The sequence below is a fragment of the Rhinopithecus roxellana genome, chromosome 1, assembly GCF_007565055.1.
Source record: "Rhinopithecus roxellana isolate Shanxi Qingling chromosome 1, ASM756505v1, whole genome shotgun sequence".
NCBI lineage: Eukaryota > Metazoa > Chordata > Mammalia > Primates > Cercopithecidae > Rhinopithecus > Rhinopithecus roxellana.
In genome coordinates, this window is record NC_044549.1 from 204,163,000 (window position 1) to 204,186,610 (window position 23,611).

Genomic DNA, 23,611 nt, shown 5'->3' on the forward strand with positions numbered 1-23,611 from the left:
GTCTCACTCTGTCGCCCAGGCTGGAGTGCAGTGGCATGATCTTGGCTCAACGCAACCTCCACCTCCGGGTTCAATCGATTCTCCTGCCTCAGCCTCCTGAGTAGCTGAGATTACAGGTGCCCACCACCACACCTGGCTAATTTTTGTACTTTTAGTAGAGACAGGGTTTCACCATGTTGGCCAGGCTGGTCTTGAACTCCTGCCCTCAGGCGATCCACTCGCTTGGGCCTCCCAAAGTGCTGGGATTACAGGCTTGAGCCACCGCGCCCGGCCACCCACTCTGGTAAAGATGAAAACTAGGTCCTGCGCCCCAGCAGGTTCTAAGCTGCCAGAAAGCAAATGGTAAATATGAGGTTTGAGTTAGCACTGCAGTTATTTGGAGGGATAGTAGTCTGGGATTTTCAATCTCTGGAAATGATTAAAAACCAGAACAGCCTATGTAGGCTGGCTCAGCAGTTCTGGCTTACTCAGAAGATTCCAATAGACGCATATGCATATGCAGCTTCTCTGACGTTCGGGTCTGTTGATCCGGACCCAGAGTATGTGGCCCCCCTTCCTCTAGTTCCCAGGCAGGGATGCACACGTGCAACTCCAAGGCTCCATCTGTTTTCCTTCAATAAACTTCAGCACGAAAACAAATTCGCCCAAAATGTAAAAATGCAATTCCGAAAGGGTCCTGCTAGAACAAGGTCCACGGTACAAAAGCATCCTATTGTTATGTAAATGCAATGGCCACCAAGCGTCCCCCTCTGGGCTCTGGATCCCTGCCTGCCTCCCCTCCCTCCTCCTAGGGGAGCTGGGACAGGGGATCCCTGTTTGAAGACAGCGGGGACAAAGGCCCCAGAGGGAAGCTGAATTTGCCCGTTGTGTGAGTGCCTGAACCCCAGAGCCCACTCCAGCTGCCCGGGTTCTTCTGCCTTCTCCTGGCACCAGACTCCAGGTTCGGGCCAGGCAGCTGCTGGAAGAGCGAGAACACTGTTTCTAAAGGGGTGTTGCTTGCTTCTTTGTTCCCAGTTTCCGAGGCGAGAATCCCGAACGCCGAGAGAAACCTCAGGCTCGGGTGGCAGCTCGGGAGTCGGGGCACTGGAGGCCGGCGCCGGCTGCGGAGGAGGCGAGCGCCCCCTACCGGCAGGCCCACCCGCGCGGGGAGAGGCGGAAATGTCAGTCATGGTCTGATTGGTAAGGCTGGCGCTTGGGATTCTGCCCTAGGCCTCAAGCCACCTGGAGGACAGCGGGGTTTGGTTTTGGTCCAAACATACAGGCCCTGGGCAGTTGCAGGGATGGCAGCTTTCAAACTCAAACCCGAGAAGTGATCATGCAGACTCTGCCTAAAGTGGCATCACTTCTTAATTGAAAACAAGGCCGAGGCGGGAATGAAGGTCAGGCTGAAGCCCTGCAGACCAGGGTGTGTGTGTGTGTGTGTGTGTGTGTGTGTGTGTGTGTGTGTGTGTACGTGTGCATATGTGTAAGCACCATGTGAGGCAAGCAGGGACACTGCAGACCAGGGTGTGTGTGTGTGTGTGTGTGTGCACGTGTGCATATGTGTAAGCACCATGTGAGGCAAGCAGGGACACTGCAGACCAGGGTATGTGTGTGTGTGTGCATGCACGCGTGCATATGTGTAAGCACCATGTGAGGCAAGCAGGGACCCCAAATCCACTGCTAGGGGAGAAGATGCCACAGTGCCCCGCCATGGCACCACTGCTCCTGCCAAGCCTGCCCCATCGACACTGGCCCCAGCCAAGGCAAAACCAAGCAGACCCAAACCAGTAACAACCTATCCTGTCAGCCAGAGAGTACCTCCACACAAGTCTATCCTGAGTCCTAAAAGAGGATGTTAAAATCTCAAGTAAAAATCTCCAGGGCCAGACGTGGTGGCTCACACCTGTAATCCCAGCACTTTGGGAGGCTGAGGCAGGCGGATCACTTGAAGTCAGCAGTTTGACACCAGCCTACCCAACATGGTGAAACCCCATTTCTACTATAAAAATTAGTCAGGTGTGGTGGCAGGTGCCTATAACCACAGCTACTCGGGAGGCTGAGGCAGGAGAATTGTTTGAACTAGGGAGGCAGAGGCTGCAGTGAGCCGAGATGGTGCCATTGCACTCCAGCCTGGGAGACTAAGCAAGAGTCTGAAAAAAAAATAATAAATAAACAAATAAAAAAATCTCCAGAAACATTCCCACCCCCTCCATACAGCCAGCTCTGAGTCACTGGCTGCTGGCTGGCCAGTCACACAGCACCATGGACATGCAGAGGTACTGGTGGGCACTTGGTATGTGTGGCTCAGATGAGGACACAGAGTTAGTCAGAAGATTCTTGGGCAAATGTATCCAAAACAGTCCTGGAATGCAAAATGTGAAGTGTTTCCACAGCAGTGGCAGGAACACATGACTGGCACTATTTATAAGCAATAAAAGGGTTATTTCATGCATCCTCTTTAAGCTGCAAATGCTTCATGTACAAAAGAAAAAAATCTGTCCTTTTTATTCATGAGACTGGCTTAAGGATCAAATGAGATAATTTTTTAAAGTGATAATTTGGCTTGAAGATATAAAGGAGTTTTGATTCCATTCTATAATAAATCTGTTTTTAATATACAGATCTTTTCTCGAAATCGCTGTATGAAATGATCTCCAGAGAGACAGATTCACCATGTTTGCCCTGAGATTTAGGGGCCCCGGCCTGCCACTCCACACCCTGCTTGTGAAGGCCCAAGTCACTCACTATGCAAACAAGTCAGGTTGGGTTATTCCCTTTGGTTAATGTTAAAACCAGTCATGGGTCTTCCTGGAGTGGTGGATAATCCACACGTGGATAATCAAGAGTTGACTATGTGGGTTCCTCCCTCCCCTCCCCTTCCACCAGGGATCCCTGACAGAGGCCACAGAGACTCTTCAGCGGATGTAGATCATGTCGGAGATGGCTCCAGGCAAGTGGGTCATGATCTGCATTCGCAGCCACCAGTAGTAGTCCATGGGGTGGTAGCGGGTGTAGGGGGTGGTGGCGGTCAGGGCGTGTGTGACGGCATCCATGACAGGGGACGTGTCTGTGGAGCCACTGCTGCAGTAGGTCTCCATCTTGGCGATCTTTTCATCAAAGTACTTCTTGCCGTAGTCCTTGCGCACGACCTCAGGCAGCTCGTCCCACATCTTCTTGGCGATGGCCTGAATGCTCTCGGGGCTGTAGAGGCTGGTGGCAACGATGAAGTTGCCGGGCTCCACCACACTGACCTTCACACCCAGGGAGTGCATCTCATAGCGCAGGCAGTCCGAGAAAGCCTCTACCCCGAACTTGGTGATGCAGTATGGGGAGCGGGCCGGGTTGGCCATGCGGCCCAGCATGCTGCTGATATTGACGACGCGGCCTACAGAGGGAAACAGAGATACCTGCTAAGGCGGCACTGCCCTATGACACAGAGGGCAGAAGTCAGGCGTGTCTCCAGAGGCTTGGCTGGAACCACTTCTGACCCACCCAGGAGCCGTCTCATTCAGTAGGCAAGGCCAGCTCAGACCCACGCATCAGCATCGGCACCCCTGATCTTCCCTGGGAACCTGGCTGTGCCAGGCAGGACAGGGGAGGACAAGTGAGTGAGAAGCAGGAGGGCACAGTGTGATGGGCAACACACAACTGACTCAAAAACCAGATCAAGCCCGATGCAGTGATAATTTGGGTTGAAAACACAAGGGGAGAAGTGGGAAGCGAGACAGCTGTCTGTGTGGATCTGAGCTTTCACTATAGGCAAGGTCTGGTGGCGGTTAGGGAGAAATACAGCCTAAAAGCTTCCTCTTCCCCTTATGCAGCTTAAAATCCAGCTCCAGTAGTACGATGTGCAGATAAGTAACACACTAAGGCCAAGTGTCTATCCACTGATCGGAACACTGGTAATAGGGGTTGGAGTGCAGAGGAGGAAGTACCTGGGGCTGCAGCTGGGAGGGAGCCCTCAGATGGCCCTGAAAGAGGACAGGGCCTGTGCTGTTAGAATCAACTCCCAACTCCATTCCACCCTGGTAGGGTGGAGCCTGGGTGGAGCCCAGGACAGCCTGGAAAACAGAGCAGCAGGCAGGGGCAGGGGCAGGGTTTCTGAACCTGACTTCAGGGCTAGGATATGAGGAGACAGTCCTGGGCATTGGGAGAGTGTGGTGACCCCCCTACTCCTCTTCCTCCAAAGGCCCTCAGCCACAGGCCCAACCTGGGGGCATCAGGGGCCTCCCGCAGCTCCTCCTGGCCTTGGGAACAGAGGGGTTGGAAAGGGATTGCATTTGGCCCAGCTGGGGAAGCCCAGGCGGATCTGGGACCAGTTTTCCCTATAGGTTTGTACTCGGGAAGGAACTCAGCCCATCCAGGTGTGTGCCCGGGAAGGAACTCGGCCCATCCAGGTGTGTACTGGGAAGGAACTCGGCCCATCTAGGTGTGTGCCTGGGAAGGAACTCGGCCCATCCAGGTGTGTGCCCGGGAAGGAACTCGGCCCATCCTGGGTGGAGGCACCTTTCAGAAAACTCTTTGAAGTCACTGAAGGGTTGGGGTTTTCATCTAATTTCCTACAGCTGCCCTCCGTGTTCATGCCGATTGTTGCTAGGACGTCACCATAGATGTATGGATCTTACCCTTTTTGCCACGGTTGTTTGCTATGTCAGGGAAAAATCCAAGTCAACGACTTCTGAAGCGGTTTGCTCACATCTGGCCACCCACACGGTTTGAGTGTTTTCTTCGTTTTCCGAATCTCTAATCTTGATTACTACTATTGTTTCCTAATAGCACAATGATCTCATTTTTTAAACTACAGTATAAATAACCATAGAATGAATATGCCAAATTTTACTTAACCACACCCGATTGATACAAAGATGTCTACACACAGCTTTGTGCAAAGGGTGATTCTCTCTCTAGATTAGGTTCCCAGAGTGGGTGGCTGCTAAAATCTTGAAGCTTTTGCTGCATAGACCACTGACCTCTTACCTGCTCTACTTCCTGAAAGCCACACACCTCTTTCCCGCTACCTGGCCACAGCCCCTCTGCCCACCATCACCCCAGGCCCAGCATAGCCCCTGGGACCACCCTTGCTGAGTTGTGGACGTTGGAGCTGCTGGGACAGGTATGTCCATTCTGAGCAAAGATGAACCTGTGGGGCCGGTTCAGGGGCAGGAGGGAGCTCCCTTTCCCACTCACCTTTGGCCCTTCGGATGAGGGGGAGAAAGGATTTCGTCATCCGCACTGTGCCCCACAGGTTCACCTCTGCCACCTCCTTGTAGGTCTCCATGCTGGTGAACTCCACCTCCCCGAACGTGGAGATGCCGGCGTTGTTAACGAGGCCCCACATCCCTGGACAGGAGAGGGATCGGTGTGCGGTGACCACGGGGGCTTGGCCCCAGGCATTGCCCATCAGCCTGCAGGCCAGTCTCCTTTCCACTCCTTTCCTGTGACTTCCCAGCCTCTTGGCCAGTGCTCTCAAGAAACTTTCTAGAGTCACTCAGGAATGACAGGAGGTAAAGAGGCCTAAAGTGCTAACTGCCACCCTCCCTTACGTCTAGAATGTCCAGTGCTCATGCCACATCTGCCTAGCTCGATTCTCTGGGCCCACCATAACCCAGCCTGCCGTGTCCTCCAGCTTTGAATCTCACCTCAAATCCCCACTCCACTCCACCCCATCCTATCCCCACAGCCTGAGTTTCACACCCCGCTCCTGTTTACTCATCTCTGCCTCTGAGCTTTCGCTCACACCTTCTCTTCTCTTGCCAGAAGCCAGGGAAATCACAGGGGAGGCAGGCACGAGGAGGCAGCTGTGTTTTGCAGGGACCTGAGTTCAGTTTTTTGGGGTGCAAAGGCTGGATGGGTCAGAGCCTCAGGACAGAGCTGGGCCCTGCCTGTTTGTTGTGGAAACCCTCAGGGTTCAGTCTCCCGTGGCAAAAGCCCCGTGCTCCTTCCCAAGGCGCAGCCTCAGAGCAGAGCTCCTGTCCTGGGACCATCCCTGCTCGTGGGAACTTGGTGCTGCTTCATTTTCCAAGTTAATCATGGAAATGAGTTTGTGTAAATGACAGAGTAATTGGTCTCTAGCTGCTTTCCTTCCGTGTTACCCAAATTAAAGCGTCATTCACTGCCCTCTGGTGCCTTCTCCTTCAATTACGGAGAATTAAGGGCATTTATTAGGGAAAGGAAATTGCTAGTTAACACAGTGTCCATGAAGAGCTCACTCCCACTCTCCACCAAACCCTGTGGGTGTCTCCCTGCTCTAGGTCTCACCTGTGACCTCGCTCAGATGACAGGAAGCGTCATCCACAACGACCCCAGAGCTCCCACTGTCTCCCTGCAGGACGTGCCTGAGTCTTCACCCTCTTCTCTTCCCAGGAGGAGCAGCAGGCCGCTCCCCACCTCTCATGGCTGACACTTCCACATCGTCTTCGAGACCACAGACACTGATCCTTCTCTCTCTTTTACACAACTTCAGCTTTTCCATTGCCCATGACTCCAGCCCTTCAGTTCGATACACACAAATGTGTGTTAGATTAATGTCTACAAATGCCACATTTCCATACCCGAAGATCCTTCTGTAACTATGCTACCTGCTCTCCCTCCCTCCACGCCAGGCTTCCAAGAACACACTCTGTCCTGTAATACAAAGATTAGCCAGGCATGGTGGCGGGCGCCTGTAATCCCAGCTACTCGGGAAGCTGAGGCAGGAGAATCGCTTGAACCCAGGAGACAGAGGTTGCAATGAGCTGGGATCATGCCACGGCACTCCAGCCTGGGTGACAGAGCAAGACTCCATCTCAAACACACACACACACACACACACACACACACACACACACACACACACACTCACACTATCCTCTCCATCTCCCTCCCATACCACACTGGGTCCCAGCCCTCAGCTGTCCTCACTCTGCACTCTCCAGGTCTCCAGGGTGGTACGCCAAGACCTCACCCCCCGTCTTCACTCTCCTCAGGCTCGCTACAATACCAGTACTGCCAGGACTCCTTGAGGCTCACTCTCCCTCGGCATTAGTGATACCCAGGCATCTCCTGCATCCGCCCTGACACCTTTCTTTCACCTGCCCCCAGATACAAGTGGCCCCCAATGTCCTGGCCTAATCCTGTTCCTCTCAAAGTTGACTCAGCTCTTAGGTGTCCTCATCTTCTTCATGTTTGTGAATTTTCCAGCTGTTTTGTGTTTGATTCATAAGGAACAACATCCCGCGACTTAGCGCGCAGACAGCCCTTCTTCTACCTAAAAATGAAACAATGACATTTGACGCTACTATCCAAAAAAGTTTAATGAAACATGACCTGTGAAGGCACACAGCCCCCGGATCATAGCTTTGATGAGTGTTGAGAGGCGGTGGACCTAGATGCCACCTGGAGTCCTCAGCCAGTGTTCCGAATAAACTCATGGAGGCATTCCCGCTGGTTGGGCGACAGCAATTTTCCTGCAACAACCCCAAGATGGCCTCCACACCAGTGGCCTCCCAGTTCTTGGGGAGTCACAGCTCTCTCCTCGTCCCATCTCCTGTCTCACTTCCACCTGAATGTCCCACATTCAGTTAGGTCCCTGACTCACCCTAACCACCACCCTCACATCAAGTTTCCAAGCTGCCCAAGCCTGCTCCTCCTCTTCGTTAATGATTTTACTTTCGTCTGAATCCTCCAGCTCCTCCACCCCTCCCCCATCGAATGAGTCATCAAGTTCTGCTAATATTACATACAGATCAAGATCAACATGACAGCTGGCAGGCCCCTAATTAAGCCCTTTACATTCATTAACTTCCCTGATCCTCACAACCAGCCTGTAAAATAGATCCTAAATTGTCTCATATCCGGTTGAGGCAACTGAAGCTCAGAGCGGTTAAGCACTTTGGTCAGTGTCACCCAGCTAACAGGTGGGGAGGGTGGGATTTGGACCCAGATCTGTCTGAGGACAAAGCCCCCACGCCCCAGGCTGTTGCTGGTTTCCTCTGCTGGGTCGGTTATTCCTTCCTGTTTCCACTGGCACTCGCTTGGGTCCTCTCTCCTGGGCTGCTGGAGAAGCCTCCTCCTGGGTCTCCTTGTCTCACTCACTTCTCCACCTCCATCTTCACCCCACCCCTCAGGCAGACCCCCCCATCAGTCACTTCCTGCTCTATGGTCTCCATCCCCCTTCAGGCTGACCCCCCTCCCCTACATCAGTCACTTCCTGCTCTATGGTCTTCATCCCCCCTCAGGCGGACCCCCCCATCAGTCACTTCCTGCTCTATGGTCTCCATCCCGCAGCATGGTAGGCCAGGCCTTTCCCAGGCTTCTCGCTTACTCCTCTGCGTGTGTTTTGCTGCCCCGTCAGCCTGACAGCAACTTGTGTTGAAATTCTTCCCATGCTCTTGTAGTGGTCTGATCCAGGCGTGAGCGCTGGACAGCTCTCAGATCACTCTCCCACTTCACAGATGAGCAAGCTGAGGCCCATACAGGGGGCAGGTGCAAGCCCAAGGTCACATTTCTAATAAGAAGTGAAGCCCAGGTGAGGCATGGTGGCTCATGCCTGTAATCCCAGCACTTTCGGAGGCCAAGGCAGGTGGATCACCTGAGGTCAGGAGTTTGAGAGCAGCCTGGCCAATCTCGTGAAACCCCTTCTCTACTAAAAAAAAAAAAAAAAAAAGGAGCTGGGCGTGGTGACAGGCGCCTGTAATCCCAGCTTCTTGGGAGGCTGAGGCAGGAGAATCGCTTGAACCAGGGATGCAGAAGTTGCAGTGAGCCGAGATCGCGCCACTGTACTCCAGCCTGGGCGGCACAGCAAGACTCTGTCTCAAAAAAATAAACTAGGCCGGGCGCGGTGGCTCAAGCCTGTAATCCCAGCACTTTGGGAGGCCGAGACGGGCGGATCACGAGGTCAGGAGATCGAGACCATCCTGGCTAACATGGTGAAACCCCGTCTCTACTAAAAATACAAAAAACTAGCCGGGTGACCTGGCGGGCGCCTGTAGTCCCAGCTACTCGGGAGGCGGAGGCAGGAGAATGGCATAAACCCGGGAGGCGGAGCTTGCAGTGAGCCGAGATCCGGCCACTGCACTCCAGCCTGGGCGACAGAGCGAGACTCCGTCTCAAAAAAAAAAAAAAGAAAGAAAATAAATAAATAAATAAATAAATAAACTAATTAATTAACTAAATAAATGTGGACTGACTGGTAAGTGATGTGCCAAGATCAGGCCGTGCCCACAGCCAGCTCTCGGGCCCACTGGCTCAGTGTCCCCTGAGGTGGGGACAGGGAGGGCTGGTCCAGGCTCCAGAGGTCCCGTCCCTCAGCGTCCTGCGGGGGTGGGGGCCGGTGGCAGATGGCTCTGCGGCTCTCACCAGACAATCTTCTTCATCTCGCCCCCCCACCGTGCCTGGCTCCCTGGGCTTTAGCAACAACTGTTCCACAAAGCCAGGCTGCAGGGCATCAAACTCGCCATTCAAATGTGCCCCCTCGGTGGGGCAAGGGGGAGAGGACCCTTCTGACATGTCCTGCGTGGGGTGTGCGTCGGTGGCGGCCACAGCGCGGGGGGACGCTCTGGGAGGGCGCCACCTGGAGTTCACAGCCAGCATTGCCTGAGGGGGGACTGCAGAGGCAAGGCCAGGAAACAGCAGAGCTCAGAGGGGAAGCAGGGAGAGGGAGGGAGACGGGGAAGAGAGAGAGAGCGGGAGCCGGGGGACACACCACTGCGTATCTGACAGAGGTGCTGTTTTTTCAGACCTAAACGTCTTCAAATCTTTTTCCAAAAAAAAAAAATGCAGTATGGGTTAAGGAAGTTCATGGTGAGTGGTTTACCCACCCTCCAGAATGCACCGCGTGGAAAAAGCCGCAGGGGAAGGTTTGTGCATCAGGCTGGTGCTGGGGTGTGAGCTCAGATCCCCGGGCAGGGGGTGAATGTCTCCCCTCTGTGTGGGCCGGGCCGCCCTGCCTTGCAGGTTAGGCTACCGGGCCAGTCCAGTACACAGAGCAGAAGTGGTTCTGCCCCAGAGGCAGGGGACAAGGACCGCCAGCCTGAGCAGCCCTGCCTGGTGCATTCTCTGCTCGGGTCTCCGGTGATGATGCCTTTCCCTGGGCATTTTAAATCACCACAAAACCCACACTATAATCAAATGGCTTTATGACGCTGATGCAGCTGTTTTCCTGCCCAGTAGTTTATGAAGGCAATATAGCTGCTGCCCAGGGAAGGTGGGAGGGAGAATTTACCGCCAGGGAGCGGCGAAGCAGGCTGCAGGTTCTGAGCTGGTAATCATCCCAGCGGGACCCATCCTGCCTTTTCTTAATGGGACAGGAGCGCGGGCTCTGCCTGTTAATTCTTAAACAGATGTTCCGTGAGAACAGAGAACAGAGGGGCCTGTGAATGGCTTGCTGGGAGGATGGGAGGGACAGTGGTCTGATGAGGCGGCACATCACTGACAGGCACAGCAGCAGCGTCACGGATAGCCACACACGCAGCCTCTGAGGCAGCTGCTCTGAGACAGCACATCCCTCTCTGGCTGATACAGGCTCAGCAGAGCTCCCAGCATGAGATCTGGTCACTACTGCCCTTTCCTCCTCCTTCCCCAGCACCTGAGAGCTGCCCCACCCCATTCTGAGGGAAAGCAGACGCCTGAATGAGGCATCCTTTTTCTGCCTGGGCTGTCAGGGAGCTCAAAGGTAAACGTCATAGATTCGCTTCTCCAGATGCTGCTAGGTGGCCGGCTCCAGGGAGCTCCATCTTCCACTGCTGTATTCTACGTGAATGGCACTCCCGCGGTTGGAGGCAGAGCTCCTCCCACCAAGGCCCTCCACTGGCTGAACGGGAAGGATATTTTAGTCCTTATGCCACTAGAACTTTCTGTAGCTTTTGACCCTGTTGGCTACTGGTACTGCCCCCTCCCCCAAACTTTCTGTTGTTTAGCTTCTGGAGCACTGTATCCAACCTCTCTGACAGCTGTCTCTCCCCGTCCTCTAATCCCCAAACACTCACATTCCCAGGGGTCCCTCTGTGCATCTCCCCGACTCCCAGTGTCACCTCCTGCCGTGGGCACCGGCTCTTCCAGCCTGGACATTCCCTCAGGATGGGCGCTTGGGTATCTGCCTATCTCCCAACCTGCTCCTGCAGGGCGGGGCAGCAGGTGTCCAGGACTATCTCCCAACCTGTTCCTGCAGGGGGGGCACCAGGTGTCCAGGACTATCTCCCAACCTGCTCCTGCAGTGCAGGCACCAGGTGTCCAGGACTATCTCCCAACCTGCTCCTGCAGGGCGGGCACCAGGTGTCCAGGACAGAGACTTCACGTCTCACCTCATCCCCACATCCAAGTCACCACGTCCAGCCAGCTTCGCCTTCCCAATACTCCTCACACCTGACCCTTCCTGTTTCCCATCACCTACCACCCTAGCTCCAGACCCTGGAACCCACGCTTAACTCCCCCGTTCAATCCAGCTGCACACTGCCACTGCCGTCCTCAGAGGGAGCCTCACAAGTCTCACAATGACCAGGCCATTCCCTCAGGATGACCCCTTCAGTGGCTCCCCAGTGCGGTCAGGAGACCGGCCAAGCTCCCTCACCTGGGATCCAAGACCTCCCTCCCCACCCTCCTTTGCCGCCACCCCCTCCACGTGACCTGACCCATGGCTCATGTTGAGGTGCTGGGCTAATACCACTGCCTGACAAACAGCCCCCACTACCCTCCCTGTGCTGCTCCCAGCTGTGGTTCCTGCTCTCCCCTCCTCTTGGAACGACCATCTCTGCTCTCTGCCACAATCTGCCTTAACCGGCCTGTTTCCGCTGCACCCCCACGGCTGGACGGACCCCTCTTTCCTGTGCTGCTCTGCCTCTCTCTATGGCTCCTTGATTTTGAACTCGGTCCCTCGGCTGAACTATGAGGTCCTGGGGACACACCGTGCCTTGACCAGCTTTGTGTCCCTGGCATCCAACCCAGCTCCTGGGCCAGAGAGGGCATCACTGGGCGTTGGCTGAACTGACCTGAATCAGTGCGTAGCCACCCAGCACTCCATGAACTCTGAAATCACCTCCTGACTGTATTTTTCCATTGCCCTATTGCATGGGTGTGTTTAGTGTAATCCCCTTCCTCCTACCGTGCAGGAGGAAGATTCTAAACAATAAGGAAAGGAGTGCGGTGGCAGGATGCCAGCCAATGGAAGGTGATGTTTAGCAAGCGCCCCTTGGAATGGCTGCACATACAACCCCTGCCGCCCAAAGGGGCGCCTGACCTTTCTCAGGGTCCTTCAGGCTCGAGCGGACGATCTCCACCACTTTCTCCACCTCTTCGCTGCTGCAGACGTTGAGCTGGACGGTTCTCAGTCGGTCACTGTTTAGGCTGTCCAGCTCCTTGACCCCATCATGGCCTTTGTCCTGGGGAGGAGAGAAGAGCTGTTTCTACCTCTTTCCTTCCCACCCTGAGGCAGACCCTGAGGACCCCTGCCAAGGCAGGAGCTGGCCTCAAGTCCCAGCCAAAGCCTCAGGCATGTTGGCAACTGCCCACGGGATTCTCTGGAGGCCTGACCAGGCCTGGCCCACCAGCGTGCGGTTCTTTTTAATCTGAGCACTGCTGACCTATCAAGCACCGAGCTATATGCCACAGACACACCATGAATAGGATGGAGAGCCGGCCCCCAAGGCCTCACGGCAGGATTCTTTCTCCAAGCAGGGGTTGCAAACTTACGTGGGGCAGGTGGGGGCCCTGGCGAGTACAGGACATGTCAGGAATTACCCATGTGGGGATGCAAGCCCAGGGTTGCCAGATGCTTACATTTTTAAGCTAGTAATTGGGAAATCTCTTAATTCTTTTAAGTGTTGGCAACTTACGCACATTAAAAACAAAAACAAAAACAAAATAAAACACTGTGTGGGCCAGAGCACGTCCACAGGCCACACAGGACCAGCAGGCTGCCAGTTTGCCACCTCTATTCTAAGCCAAGGGTCCATCAGCTCCAAACTGGTAAGAGGCCAGAGCCAGCCTCTAATCCCAGCTCAGTCACTGAGCAGACTCTGTGCACTCAGGGGTGTCCCCTAACAGGGGTCCATTTTTTTCTGGCTGTAAAACAGGAACATCACCACCTGTCCTGACCTGCTCAGATTAATGGAGTAAGGAAGTGGATTTGTAAGAAGCCTGTTAGAGTCTAAAGCACCACACAAATTCAGGTACTGCTGAACACGAGAAAGGTGTCACTCGCGCGGCAAACATTTCTTGGGCCCCTATCGTGCTCTGGCACCGTGCTAGGAACTGGAGGTCAAGATCGATAATTCAGCCCCTGTTCCCAGAGTCATGTTCTAGGGAAGGAGACCAGTGAAGGGTACATAAGCAACACGGTGACTGTGTGCTGTGTGGAAACTCGCGGGAGGTGGGAGGGACACAGGAGGGACGGGCAGGGGAGACCTTCCAAAGGCAGAGACAGCTGAGGACATTCGAAAGAGGGGGCCGATGGGGACGGGGCACTGCGGGAAGAGATGAGAGACCACCACCATAAGCCATCAGTTGCAGGCAGTGCAGACACATAAGGAAGTGGTGGACACAGGGCTGGAGAGGTGAGGTGGGCAGGGGTCTGCCGGTGGGCATTGCTGAGCTGCCGGGGGGCTTTCATCTAAGCAGACGGCATTTCCTGAGTGTCCACTGTCCTGAGCACTGTGCTCAGTGCTGATGTGCTTTGTCAGGTGAACCCTCGTGTCACGAGGCAGGCTGTATTGTCATATTTCATCCTATTCTATGAAACACGGTTTCTTTCACGATAGGCATGACCTACACTCGATGTGAAAATTAAACAGAGTTGGTCATCAGTGACTTAATTGGCAGTGATTTTCCTGAGTGGTGCATGGCATAGTGATGCCTCTTATAAGAGGACAGGACTAGCTACCAAGAATAAAGGGGTAGAGAAATGCCCACTCTCCAGCCAAGGGCTTGCCCATGGCACACACAGCTGCTACCGCAGCAAACATCCCAAGCGCAGGCAAGGGTGGAAAGCCTAGGACGGTCAGTGGATGTCAGGGGTGCAAAGTTCTCTACTGGGTAGGCTGAGCCTTCTGAATGCTTTCAACCGGAAGAACCCTAACCCCAGGAAAGGAGAAATTGCATCATGCAATTTCAGAGGGCAGAGGAGGAAATGGTGAAGGGACTGCCCAATGGGGCCGGAGGTGCTGGACATAGTCATCCCGGAGAGAAAACTTGAGTGGAGCATGACTGAGGGAGCCAACTTGTTCCATGCAGCCACGGAGAACAGAGCCAGGACCAAGAAGTCAAGTTCAGCTCAAAATGAGGTGTGATGTTCACAGTCTGGAGATGGCATGGGCTGCCTGGAGGTGTTTAGGCATGAGTGTAGGTGGGGGGTTGTTTGGAGGTAGGAGGGATGTTTGGGGGTTGGGGGCATGCTTGAGGGTGGGGTGTGGGAAATGTGGTACAGAGACAATCCAGGCATTGGACAGGAGGTGGGTCTGATCTCCCCTAACACCCCTTCCTTTCCTTGGCTGTCATCTGCACAGCCTGGTTTTCCATTGAAAGGAAGCCTCCCCAGTGGCCCTTTGAAAAAGCGACATGACCCACTGAGTCTCTGCAGAGGCCTGGCACCAGGGAGGCCTCTGGACCGAGCAGCCAGGCTGGAGGCTCGGTGGGTCTAAAGTTTGACTCTGAAATCCCCTAGATGTGCCGAGCTTCCCAAACAAGACACAGGCATGTGTGTCTCAACACAGGACAGATGGGCCTGGAGCTCATGCTGTCATTCCCACAGAGGACTCCACCAAGAAAGAACTAATGCCATCTTCAAGTCTAGGGTGCGATGATGTGGTGCCTGCAAACCCCACTCTTCCACAGGTGGCACACAGGTGCCAGGAAAACACGTGTCTTGCTTTAATACAGTCTTCCATCTGGTGGCTCTTCAAATGCCCCTTGGAGTGGAGCTCACATGGTCTGAACCTCGGGAAGGGGGATTCTAGCTGAAATGCACAAGAGGCATCTAAATGTCCTTCCTCTTGGGACTTGGTTAACCCTGTTGCTATCATTCAGCTCTTCTCAGACCCCTATACAAGACCTCTCCAGTGCCCCAGACAGCATCACAAGGTCCCTGCAGTCCTCAGGGGAACCCCCCTCCCAACTCCAAGTCAGGTTGCCCATGTAAACTCTTAATTTGGCAGTTTGACAGTGAAGAGTCTTCTTTCAGAGGAAACTAGGGGATTACTCTCACTGCCCATGGCTTCAGGCTTAGCGTTCAGGCTCCCCAGGAGAGCAATGCTACCCTCCTGTCTTTACCTGACAGGCCCCCAGGAACCCTCATTTGCCTTTGGGCAGCCTCCACACCCTGCTCCTGACAACCACACCAAGAGGGAGAGAAACTACCAGTGTGTCCCCAGTTATTCAGGGAAACCTTCCCAACCACCCTCAGCCTGCTGGCTGCAGACTCTGTTGACCCATCGCCTTCAGGGTCTACCTGTCCTCAGACCAAGACTGCCCCTTGGGCCATGCCACCTCCCTGGCCCCGGGGTTTCTGTGCTCCCTCTGCAGGTCTCTGTGCTCCCTCTGCAGGTCTCTGGAGTCTCTGTTCATCTCTGTCCGGCTACTCAGGGACAAGCTTTTGGTTCCGTTGTGTTGGTGCCTGTGCAACCGGCTTATTGATAAACCCACTTCTTTAATCTTACTGTCCCTTTCAACCTCACCTGTAAGCTATTTTTTCCAGCCCTGGATGAAATTTCAGGCAAGTCTTACAGGTTTTCCACTCATTCTCAGACAGTGGACAGAGAGCCTCTTTGTTTTGGCATGAAGAATCCTGTTCAGTCTCGTAAGCAAATAATTCCAGCCCAGCCCGGTTTGAAAACCCAAACTCCCAAACTTGTATGCAAGGTAAAGCTTTCCCCTGCCCGGCCCTGAGGGCTGCAGGAAGTAGGTGCTGGTGGAGGTTGTCTTTCTCACCGTTTTCTAGCTCCTCCTCCCCTCCTAGTCTTAATTTCTGATCCTTCCAAGGTTGGATCCAGGGGCAGAAAATTAGGGGGAAGACTGTAGTCATCTGAGGCTGGCTGTTGTCTGTTGTTGCTGCCCCTGAGACGGCAGGTGCACAAAAGCCAGCTATTCCTTCTTGGGGTGCTTCTGCAGAGTCCACAAATATTCTGCCCTGGAGACCTCCGACCGCCACTCCAGAGGCAGGGCAGCGAGCCTCCCCAAGCGGGCATCTGCTCCCTCAGCCCCTGGCCTCGGTGATGTACCTGCTTCTGGCTGGGGCCACGTGGATCCTCCTAGCCAGCTCACTGGATGGTTACCCTTAAGGTGACTCCAAGCAGCTCTCTCTATTGTCCACACAGGGCCAGGCAACTGTTACCTGCCCGGGTAGAAGGACAGCCGTCTCCCCACCAGCTCTCCGTGCTCTGCTCCCAGACCAGCCACTCCTACCTCAATCTCGGGCCTTTAGACTTCTTCTGGTAGACATTAGCATCACATTCTGTGGCCTCCAGACTCCAGGGCACACATGGTAAGCCAAGAAGCTCTCTGGGGAGTTCCAGAGCTTGGAGAAGTCCAGAAGCTCTCCAAGGCATTCACATGAAGCCCACCTCGTTTTACTTGCCATCGGAGGGAAAATATCAGCACACTAACAACGCTTTCCAGCCACTCAACCTCTTCTACCTCCATTTCTTATAACACTGAGGCAGCCAATGAGCTGATTCTGGCAAAAAGGTTTCAGTCTCTAGCATACATGTTAAGGTGGTTTAGCACCTCAGGGAAGAACATGAGGATGCTCAACACATGTTATATGTCAGCATCTCATCACACGTGTTAGAAACACTTCAGAGGGGAGCGAGCCTGGGCACCGTAATGTTCACAGGATGGGCAGGAGGAGGAGCTAGCAAGCAGACGGGAAGAACCCTGAGAGCATGGAGTCAAGAAACAAAGTGTTACGGGCAAGGGTGGTTTATTTGGTCAAAAGCTGCTGCTGGGTTGAGCATGATGTGGTCTGGGAAGTGGCCAGTGGATTTGGGAAAATGGGGGCTGTTGGTATCCTTGACAAAAGCTGGGTCAGAGGCACTCAGGGACCTTCCTGGTCTGGTCCTGCCTTCTTTTCCCAGGTCACCAGGGCACTGGGCTTTGGCCACCTCAAACTACTGGCAGTGCCTCATATGCCACCTGCCCCCATTTCACAGGGAGCTCCCGTTCATCCTTCCAGATGGTGGTGAGACGCCACCTCTCATTAAGCCTTCCCTGTGCTGATACAAGATCTGCTCCCGCGCCCCTCACTTCACGCTACTCCCCGCTCATTCTGCTTCAGCCACAGGGTCTTTGTGCTGTTTCTCAGGCACACCCTGCACACTCCCTCCTGGGGCTTTGTACTGGGCTGTCCCTCTTCCCCTGGATTTCTGTGACACTCGCTCCCACACCTCCTTGGTTTCTGTGACACTCGCTCCCGCACCTCCTTTGGATGAGGGAGCTCCAATTTACCTTCTTGGTGTGATCTTTCCTACCTCTTGAAAATCTGACACCCCATCTACCACATTCATGCTGTATCTTCTTTTCCTGCTTTATTTTTCTCTACTGCTTTTACCTGCCCTTGGAGAAGCAATTTACTTATCTTATTCCTTGTCTATCATCCCCCCTTGGAATCTAAGCTACACAAGGGCAGGAACTTTTCACTGAGTTGTTATATGCTGTATCTCCAACAGGAAACACTGGCAGCTTATCTTAGGTGCTCAGTAAACATCTGCTGAATAAATAAACAAGTACATAAACAGCGTGATGGGGCAAAGCCTGATCCAGGTGTGTTGCACCCCCTCTGGGGGTGCTTTTCTGCAACAAGGAGCAGAGATGTGGGGAGGTAATGCACACAGGTGCATTAGCATGGTGGTGTAGGTCTGTGTGTATGAGTGAGTGTGTGTGTGCGCGCGCGTGCGCGCGTATGTGCTGAAATGACCCAGGAGAGAGCATGGAGCCAGTGACGTAGGAGGTGGCAGACATCTGCTGGAGCTAAGTCCTTGAGTTGGCCCAAGGCAATGAGATATGAGACAGAAGAGGAACACTAATTCTGAACAAGAGCAGACCGAGTGTTTAGGTACAGATGTGGCCAGAATCCGTCGTGGGGCTAACACTACAGAATCAGGCTAGAAACAGATTCCCCCTTTCAACCCCCATGGTGCCTTATCCAAAGTCTCTGGTGGTGCTAAGTGCTTTCTGACTTGCCTGACTGATCTGAGATAGCAGATGGAATGGCTCAAGAGGTAGATACCAACAGACATAACCTGCCAATGAGCTTGTCTGGTACTTTCCTCAAAATACCAGTCCACCAATTCTAGAATCACTGTTGCAGGAGTGGAAGGACCTAAGACCACCAGTCCAACCCTATTGGTGTAAGTAAGAGGAAACTGAGGCCCAGGGAGGAGACATGTTTGCCCCCTTCCGGGGTTAGTGGTCAATCTGGGATGAGAACCCAAGGCCCTTTTGAAGAGTCTTCTGCAGCACTGAGCAGCCTCTGCCCTGTGCTGTGGAATGTGAGTGTAGCTCCTCGTGTCACTGGACAAGCCAGCACAATGGCACAGAAGCCTAACATTGGACAAGGGACTTTAACACATTTTTATGGCATCATGGTTCTTGCTGGGACCTGCTGAGGCAGGTCCACATTCTGCAGAAGAACCCAGCACCGGGGATGCCACACCCATTCCCCAGAACCCTCCCCAGACAGGTTCTCTCGAGCACTGTCAGGAGTGCGACAGCCTTTCAGGGGAGCGGTTTGGGGATCTGAACAAAACCTAAAACCTGCACACCTTTGCAACTTGCACTTTCACAACTACACAGTGTTCCCAAGAATCGCCAATGGAAGGAAGCAAAGACGTACGTGCAACATGACTCACCAAGGCTTTGTTAATACAGGTTGAGCATCTCTAATCCAATAATCCCAAATCTGAAATGTTCCAAAATCTGAAACTTTTTGAGTGCTGACATGATGCTCCAGGGAAATACTCATTGGAGCACTTTGGATTTTGGATTTTCAGATCAGAGATGCTGAGCGAGTATAATGCAAATATTCCGAAATCTGGAAAAATCCAAAATCCAAAACACATCTGGTCCCAAGCATTTCAGATAAGAGATACTCAACCTGTAATAGCAAAAGTCACAAATAATGTATATACCTGCGTTTAAGCTGCCTTGGAACAAGAGACTGGGAAGACTTCACCTTGTTACATAATATACTTCTGTATTATTTGAAGTTATTATGTATATGTTTTACCACTTTCACAATTCAAAAGAAGTAAAGATGAAAAGGAAAAAAAAAACCTTCTCTGATCCAGATGGAAGGATGTTCAGAGCGTGTCAATATACATAATTTCTTGTACTTGTTTATATTACTGAAATTTTACATTGAACAGGTATCAAATATTACAAAGATATCAAACATAGTATGGGAAATTCCTCCCCTGGGTTCCTACGGCCTTGAAAATAAAGAAGAATGTCTCACCCACTGAACAGAGAAAGCAAGTTGTCCTGAATGCTCACACTTCCCTTCGTCCTTCTTCTATAGCAGTAGAATGCCTGATGTTTTAGGCCAGGTACATATTGTCTCAGAATACTCACTACATTTTCCGGCCTTCCTTGCAGCCAGGTAAGGCCATGTGACTAAGTTCTGGCCAAGAGAATGAGAGCACAGCTGATATCTGGGAAGCTTCTGGGTCATGTCCTTAAAGAACAGGGGTACGCGCTCAGAAGAGAAATACAATAAAAACAACACTGAGGTACATTTCCCACCTATCAGACTGGCAAAAACCAACAGCTTGATGCATACTCTGTTGGTGAAATTGTGTGGAAATAGGCAGTCATACACTCCGGGAGGGAATGTAAAATTACATGACCCCTATGATGGAAAATTTGGGAATATCTTTAAAGTGACAATTTATTTTATTTACCCTCTGATAAGAGCAATCTCACTCCCAGGAATTTACTCTAAAGATAGCCCCCAATGGCTGGATGCAATGGTTCACGCCTGTAATCCCAGCACTTTGGGAGGCCGAGGCGGCGGATTGCCTGAAGTCAGGAGTTGGAGACCAGCCTGACCAACATGGTGAAGCCCCCTCTCTACTAAAAATACAAAAATTAGCAGGTGTGGTGGTGGACACCTGTAATCCCAGCTACTTGGGAGGCTGAGACAGGAGAATTGCTTGAACCCAGGAGGTGGAGGTTGCAGTGAGCCAACACTGGGCCATTGCACTCTAGCCTGGGCGACAAGCGTGAAACTCCATCTCAAAAAAAAGACAAAAAAGGGATAACCCCCCAATAATAACGAAACTACAAGGTTATTCATTGTGGCATTACTTGTAATTGCAAAATATTGAAAGCACCTAAATGCTTATCTACAGGAGATTTTGGTGAAGTAAATTACCAGTGGGGTGCTTCAAAGCTGTTAACAAAGTGAGAAAGATCTCTGTGAGGCCATACAAACTCTGTGAAGTTATACAGACTCTGTGAGGTCATACGGACCCTGTGAAGTCATACGGACCCTGTGGGCCATGCGGACCCTGTGGGGCCATGCGGACCCTGTGGGGTCATACGGACTCTGCGGGGCCATGCGGACTCTGTGGGGCCATGCGGACTCTGTGGGGCCATACAAACTGATTTCCAAGATACATTGTTAATGTTTTAGAAAACCAAAGAGTGTATGCAATGTGCAATCACTTGTGTAACATGGGGGAAAATGAAAGAATGGAGTGGAACAGATAGGAGGTGAGGGAATAACGCTACTTTGATTTTACCTATTTGTATCATTTTTGACTTTACAGCCTTGCTAATGGTTTACATATTCAAAAATGAAATTGTATCAACAAGAGTCAACAACAAGGAAAACAGATCACAAATAAACGGCATTATATTTCAAATAAATAATATAGTGATAAAGAAAACAAAAATTAATACAAGCAACTTTTAAAAATAGTGCTTTGGGCCAGGAGTGGTGGCTCACGCCTGTAATCCCAGCACTTCAGGAGGCCAAGGTGAGTGGATCACCTGAGGACAGGAGTTTGAGACCAGCCTGGCCAACATGGTGAAACCCTGTCTCTATTAAAAATACAAAAATTAGCTGGACGTGGTGGCGGGCATCTGTAGTCCCAGCTACTTGGGAGGCTGAGACGAGAGAATTGCTTGAGCCCAGGAGGCAGAGGTTGCAGTGAGCCAAGATAGTACCACTACACTCCAGCTCCTGCTGGGGCGACAGAGCAAGACTCCGTCTTAGAAAAACTAATAATAATGCTTTGCATACCTTCAGTCATACCTTTAAAGTCAAAAAATACTTTAACGAAATCCTAAATAAGCTCTACTGTGGCAACCATGGAGGTGCCCCACGTAGACCTCCCTTCAGGGAAGTCTGCTGCAGGAACGGTTGACAGCTACACCATCACAACCCCTGCAACTTCACAGCCATGGCGTGAACGCCACGACCACATGTGCCTGGCCTGCCCTCAGCCAATGGCCGCACACGGAGGGATCGCAGGACCACTCCCGGCCAACACTGGTCTCCTCTAACAAACAATCTTTTCTTGGGGCTTCCCCAAGGTCCCAGCCAAGACTCTCAGACGACAGACACTGCAGTCTGAGGCTTTGCCTCCCTAATCTTCCTTCCTTGCGATTTCTTATCACACACTGTATTGCAATCACAAGTTTTCCCTGCCTTTTTCTGCCCCTTCCCCCCGAAACATTCTAGGCATTTCCCTAATCAATCTCTTGCACATCTACCCCTATTTTGGCATTGACTTCTTGGAGGATCCAAGCCGACACATCTACTTAGTAAGTTTTGCTGTCTGTAATGGTATGAATGTAGCAATTCTGAAACTATGTTGTGTGTATTGTAGGACTAATCAATTGAGTAAAGATATTGAAATAGGAATTAGGGTCTAACTGCAGAAGGAGGAAACAAATATGGAATGAGATAAGCAAGGAAGAATGCTTTGTGTTGAATTGGAGTAGATCAACATAACCTTATGATTTTATGAATAAATAAATAAAATCACAAGGTTACACTGACTTTATATGTATGCTATAGATAGAGTGTGTGCATGTGTGTGCTTGCATGTGATGATATATATACATCTTGTAGCTCTGTCCACTGACAGGGGCAAGATGAGCAATGCCCCAAGCCCTACTGGCAATGAGCCCACCTGATGCCCAGATCTTGGTTTCTAAATTTCATTAAAAGGAGCTAGGTAGAAAACACACATCTACAGAGAGACCTGTGTGTGAAAGTTCACAGCATCATTATTCACAATAACCCAAAATCCAAACATTTTTATCCAGACATCCATCAACTAGTGAATGGATGTTTTAAAAATACAGTATAGCTGGGCACGCTGGCTCACGCCTGTAATCCCAGCACTTTGGGAGACTGAGGCGGGCGGATCACGAGGTCAGGAGATCGAGACCATCCTGGCTAACACGGTGAAACCCCATCTCTACTAAAAATACAAAAAGTTAGCCGGGCATGTGTTGGTGGGCGCCTGTAGTCCCAGCTACTTGGGAGGCTGAGGCAGGAAAATGGCATGAACCCGGAAGGCAGAGATTATAGTGAGCCGAGATCACTCCACTCCACTCCAGCCTGGGCAACAGAGCGAGACTCTGTCTCAAAAAAAAAATATATATATATATGTATATATATACGTGTGTGTGTGTGTATATAAACACACATATATATACAGTATAGGTGGCAGGGCGCGGTGGCTCACGCCTGAAACCCCAGCACTTTGGGAGGCCAAGGCAGGTGGATCACCTGATGTCAGGAGTCTGAGACCAGCCTGGCCAAGATGTTGAAACCCCGTCTCTAATAAAAATACAAAAATTAGGTGAGCCTGGTGGCTCATGCCTGTAGTCCCAGCTACTCGGGAGGCTGAGGCAGGGGAATCACTTGAACCCGGGAGGCAGAGGTTGCAGTGAGCCGAGATTGTACTCACTGCACTCCAGCCTGGGTGACAAAGTGAAACTCTGTCTCAAAAAAAAAAAATATTAAATTAAAAAAAATATATATATATATATACATAGTATAGGCACACAATAGAATACCATTCAGCAATGCAAAGGAACAAACTACTTATGCATTCTGCAACATGGATGACTCTCAAAAACATTACAGTAAGTGTTCAAGAAGCCTGGCACAAAAGGCTATGTATTGTATGATTCCATGTAGATGAAAAGTCCAGAAAATGCAAACCTAAAGAAATAGAAATCAGTGGCCACTCAGGGCTAGAGGTGTACGTGGAGACTAACTCCCAGTGGTCGAGAGGGAGAATTCTGAGTGACGGAGTATTCTGAAAGTGGACGGTGGTGGTGCGCGCACAACTCTCTAACTGGAGTCCTACCCACTGTTTGTTTTTGCAGTCTCAGGTCCCAGTGCTTCCCTTCATGCCCCTTAAATTCTCCTCAATGTGTCCCAAAGGAGCCTCATGCTTTCAAGCCTCTGCTCAGGATAGTCCTCCTGCCCAGCAGGTAACTCCTCCCAGTCCCCACCTATGGCAGCGTTATTTACTTGCCATGGCCAGAACAAATGTCACTTCCTCTGGCCTGCCATCATCTATCCCTTCCTTCTATACAGTCTCACCGAACATTCTCACACAGCCCTGAGAATCTTCTTCACTCTAATTCTTCAGCTGTGTCTACGCATGGCTGTCTCCTCACCACTTGACAGGGAGCAACT

The 23,611-nt window shown here is 51.9% G+C and overlaps 1 protein-coding gene across 4 annotated transcripts in view; it reads right to left on the bottom strand.

Moving 5' to 3' along the window:
* Positions 1–2,562: 2,562 nt before the first annotated feature.
* BDH1 (3-hydroxybutyrate dehydrogenase 1) overlaps positions 2,563–23,611 on the bottom strand; it is a 43,674-nt gene continuing 22,625 nt past the window's right edge. For 2 of the 4 annotated variants that reach the window (XM_030936980.1, XM_030936984.1), the window contains exons 5-8: positions 12,194–12,335; positions 5,170–5,322; positions 3,918–3,953; positions 2,563–3,367 (exon numbers count right to left, since the gene is read on the bottom strand). In XM_030936980.1, the coding sequence (XP_030792840.1) occupies positions 2,898–3,367; positions 3,918–3,953; positions 5,170–5,322; positions 12,194–12,335 (801 nt within the window). In that variant the 3' untranslated portion in view covers positions 2,563–2,897. The remainder of the gene's footprint in view (positions 3,368–3,917; positions 3,954–5,169; positions 5,323–12,193; positions 12,336–23,611) is intronic. The other 2 variants (XM_030936988.1, XM_030936989.1) reach the window with 2 other exon arrangements.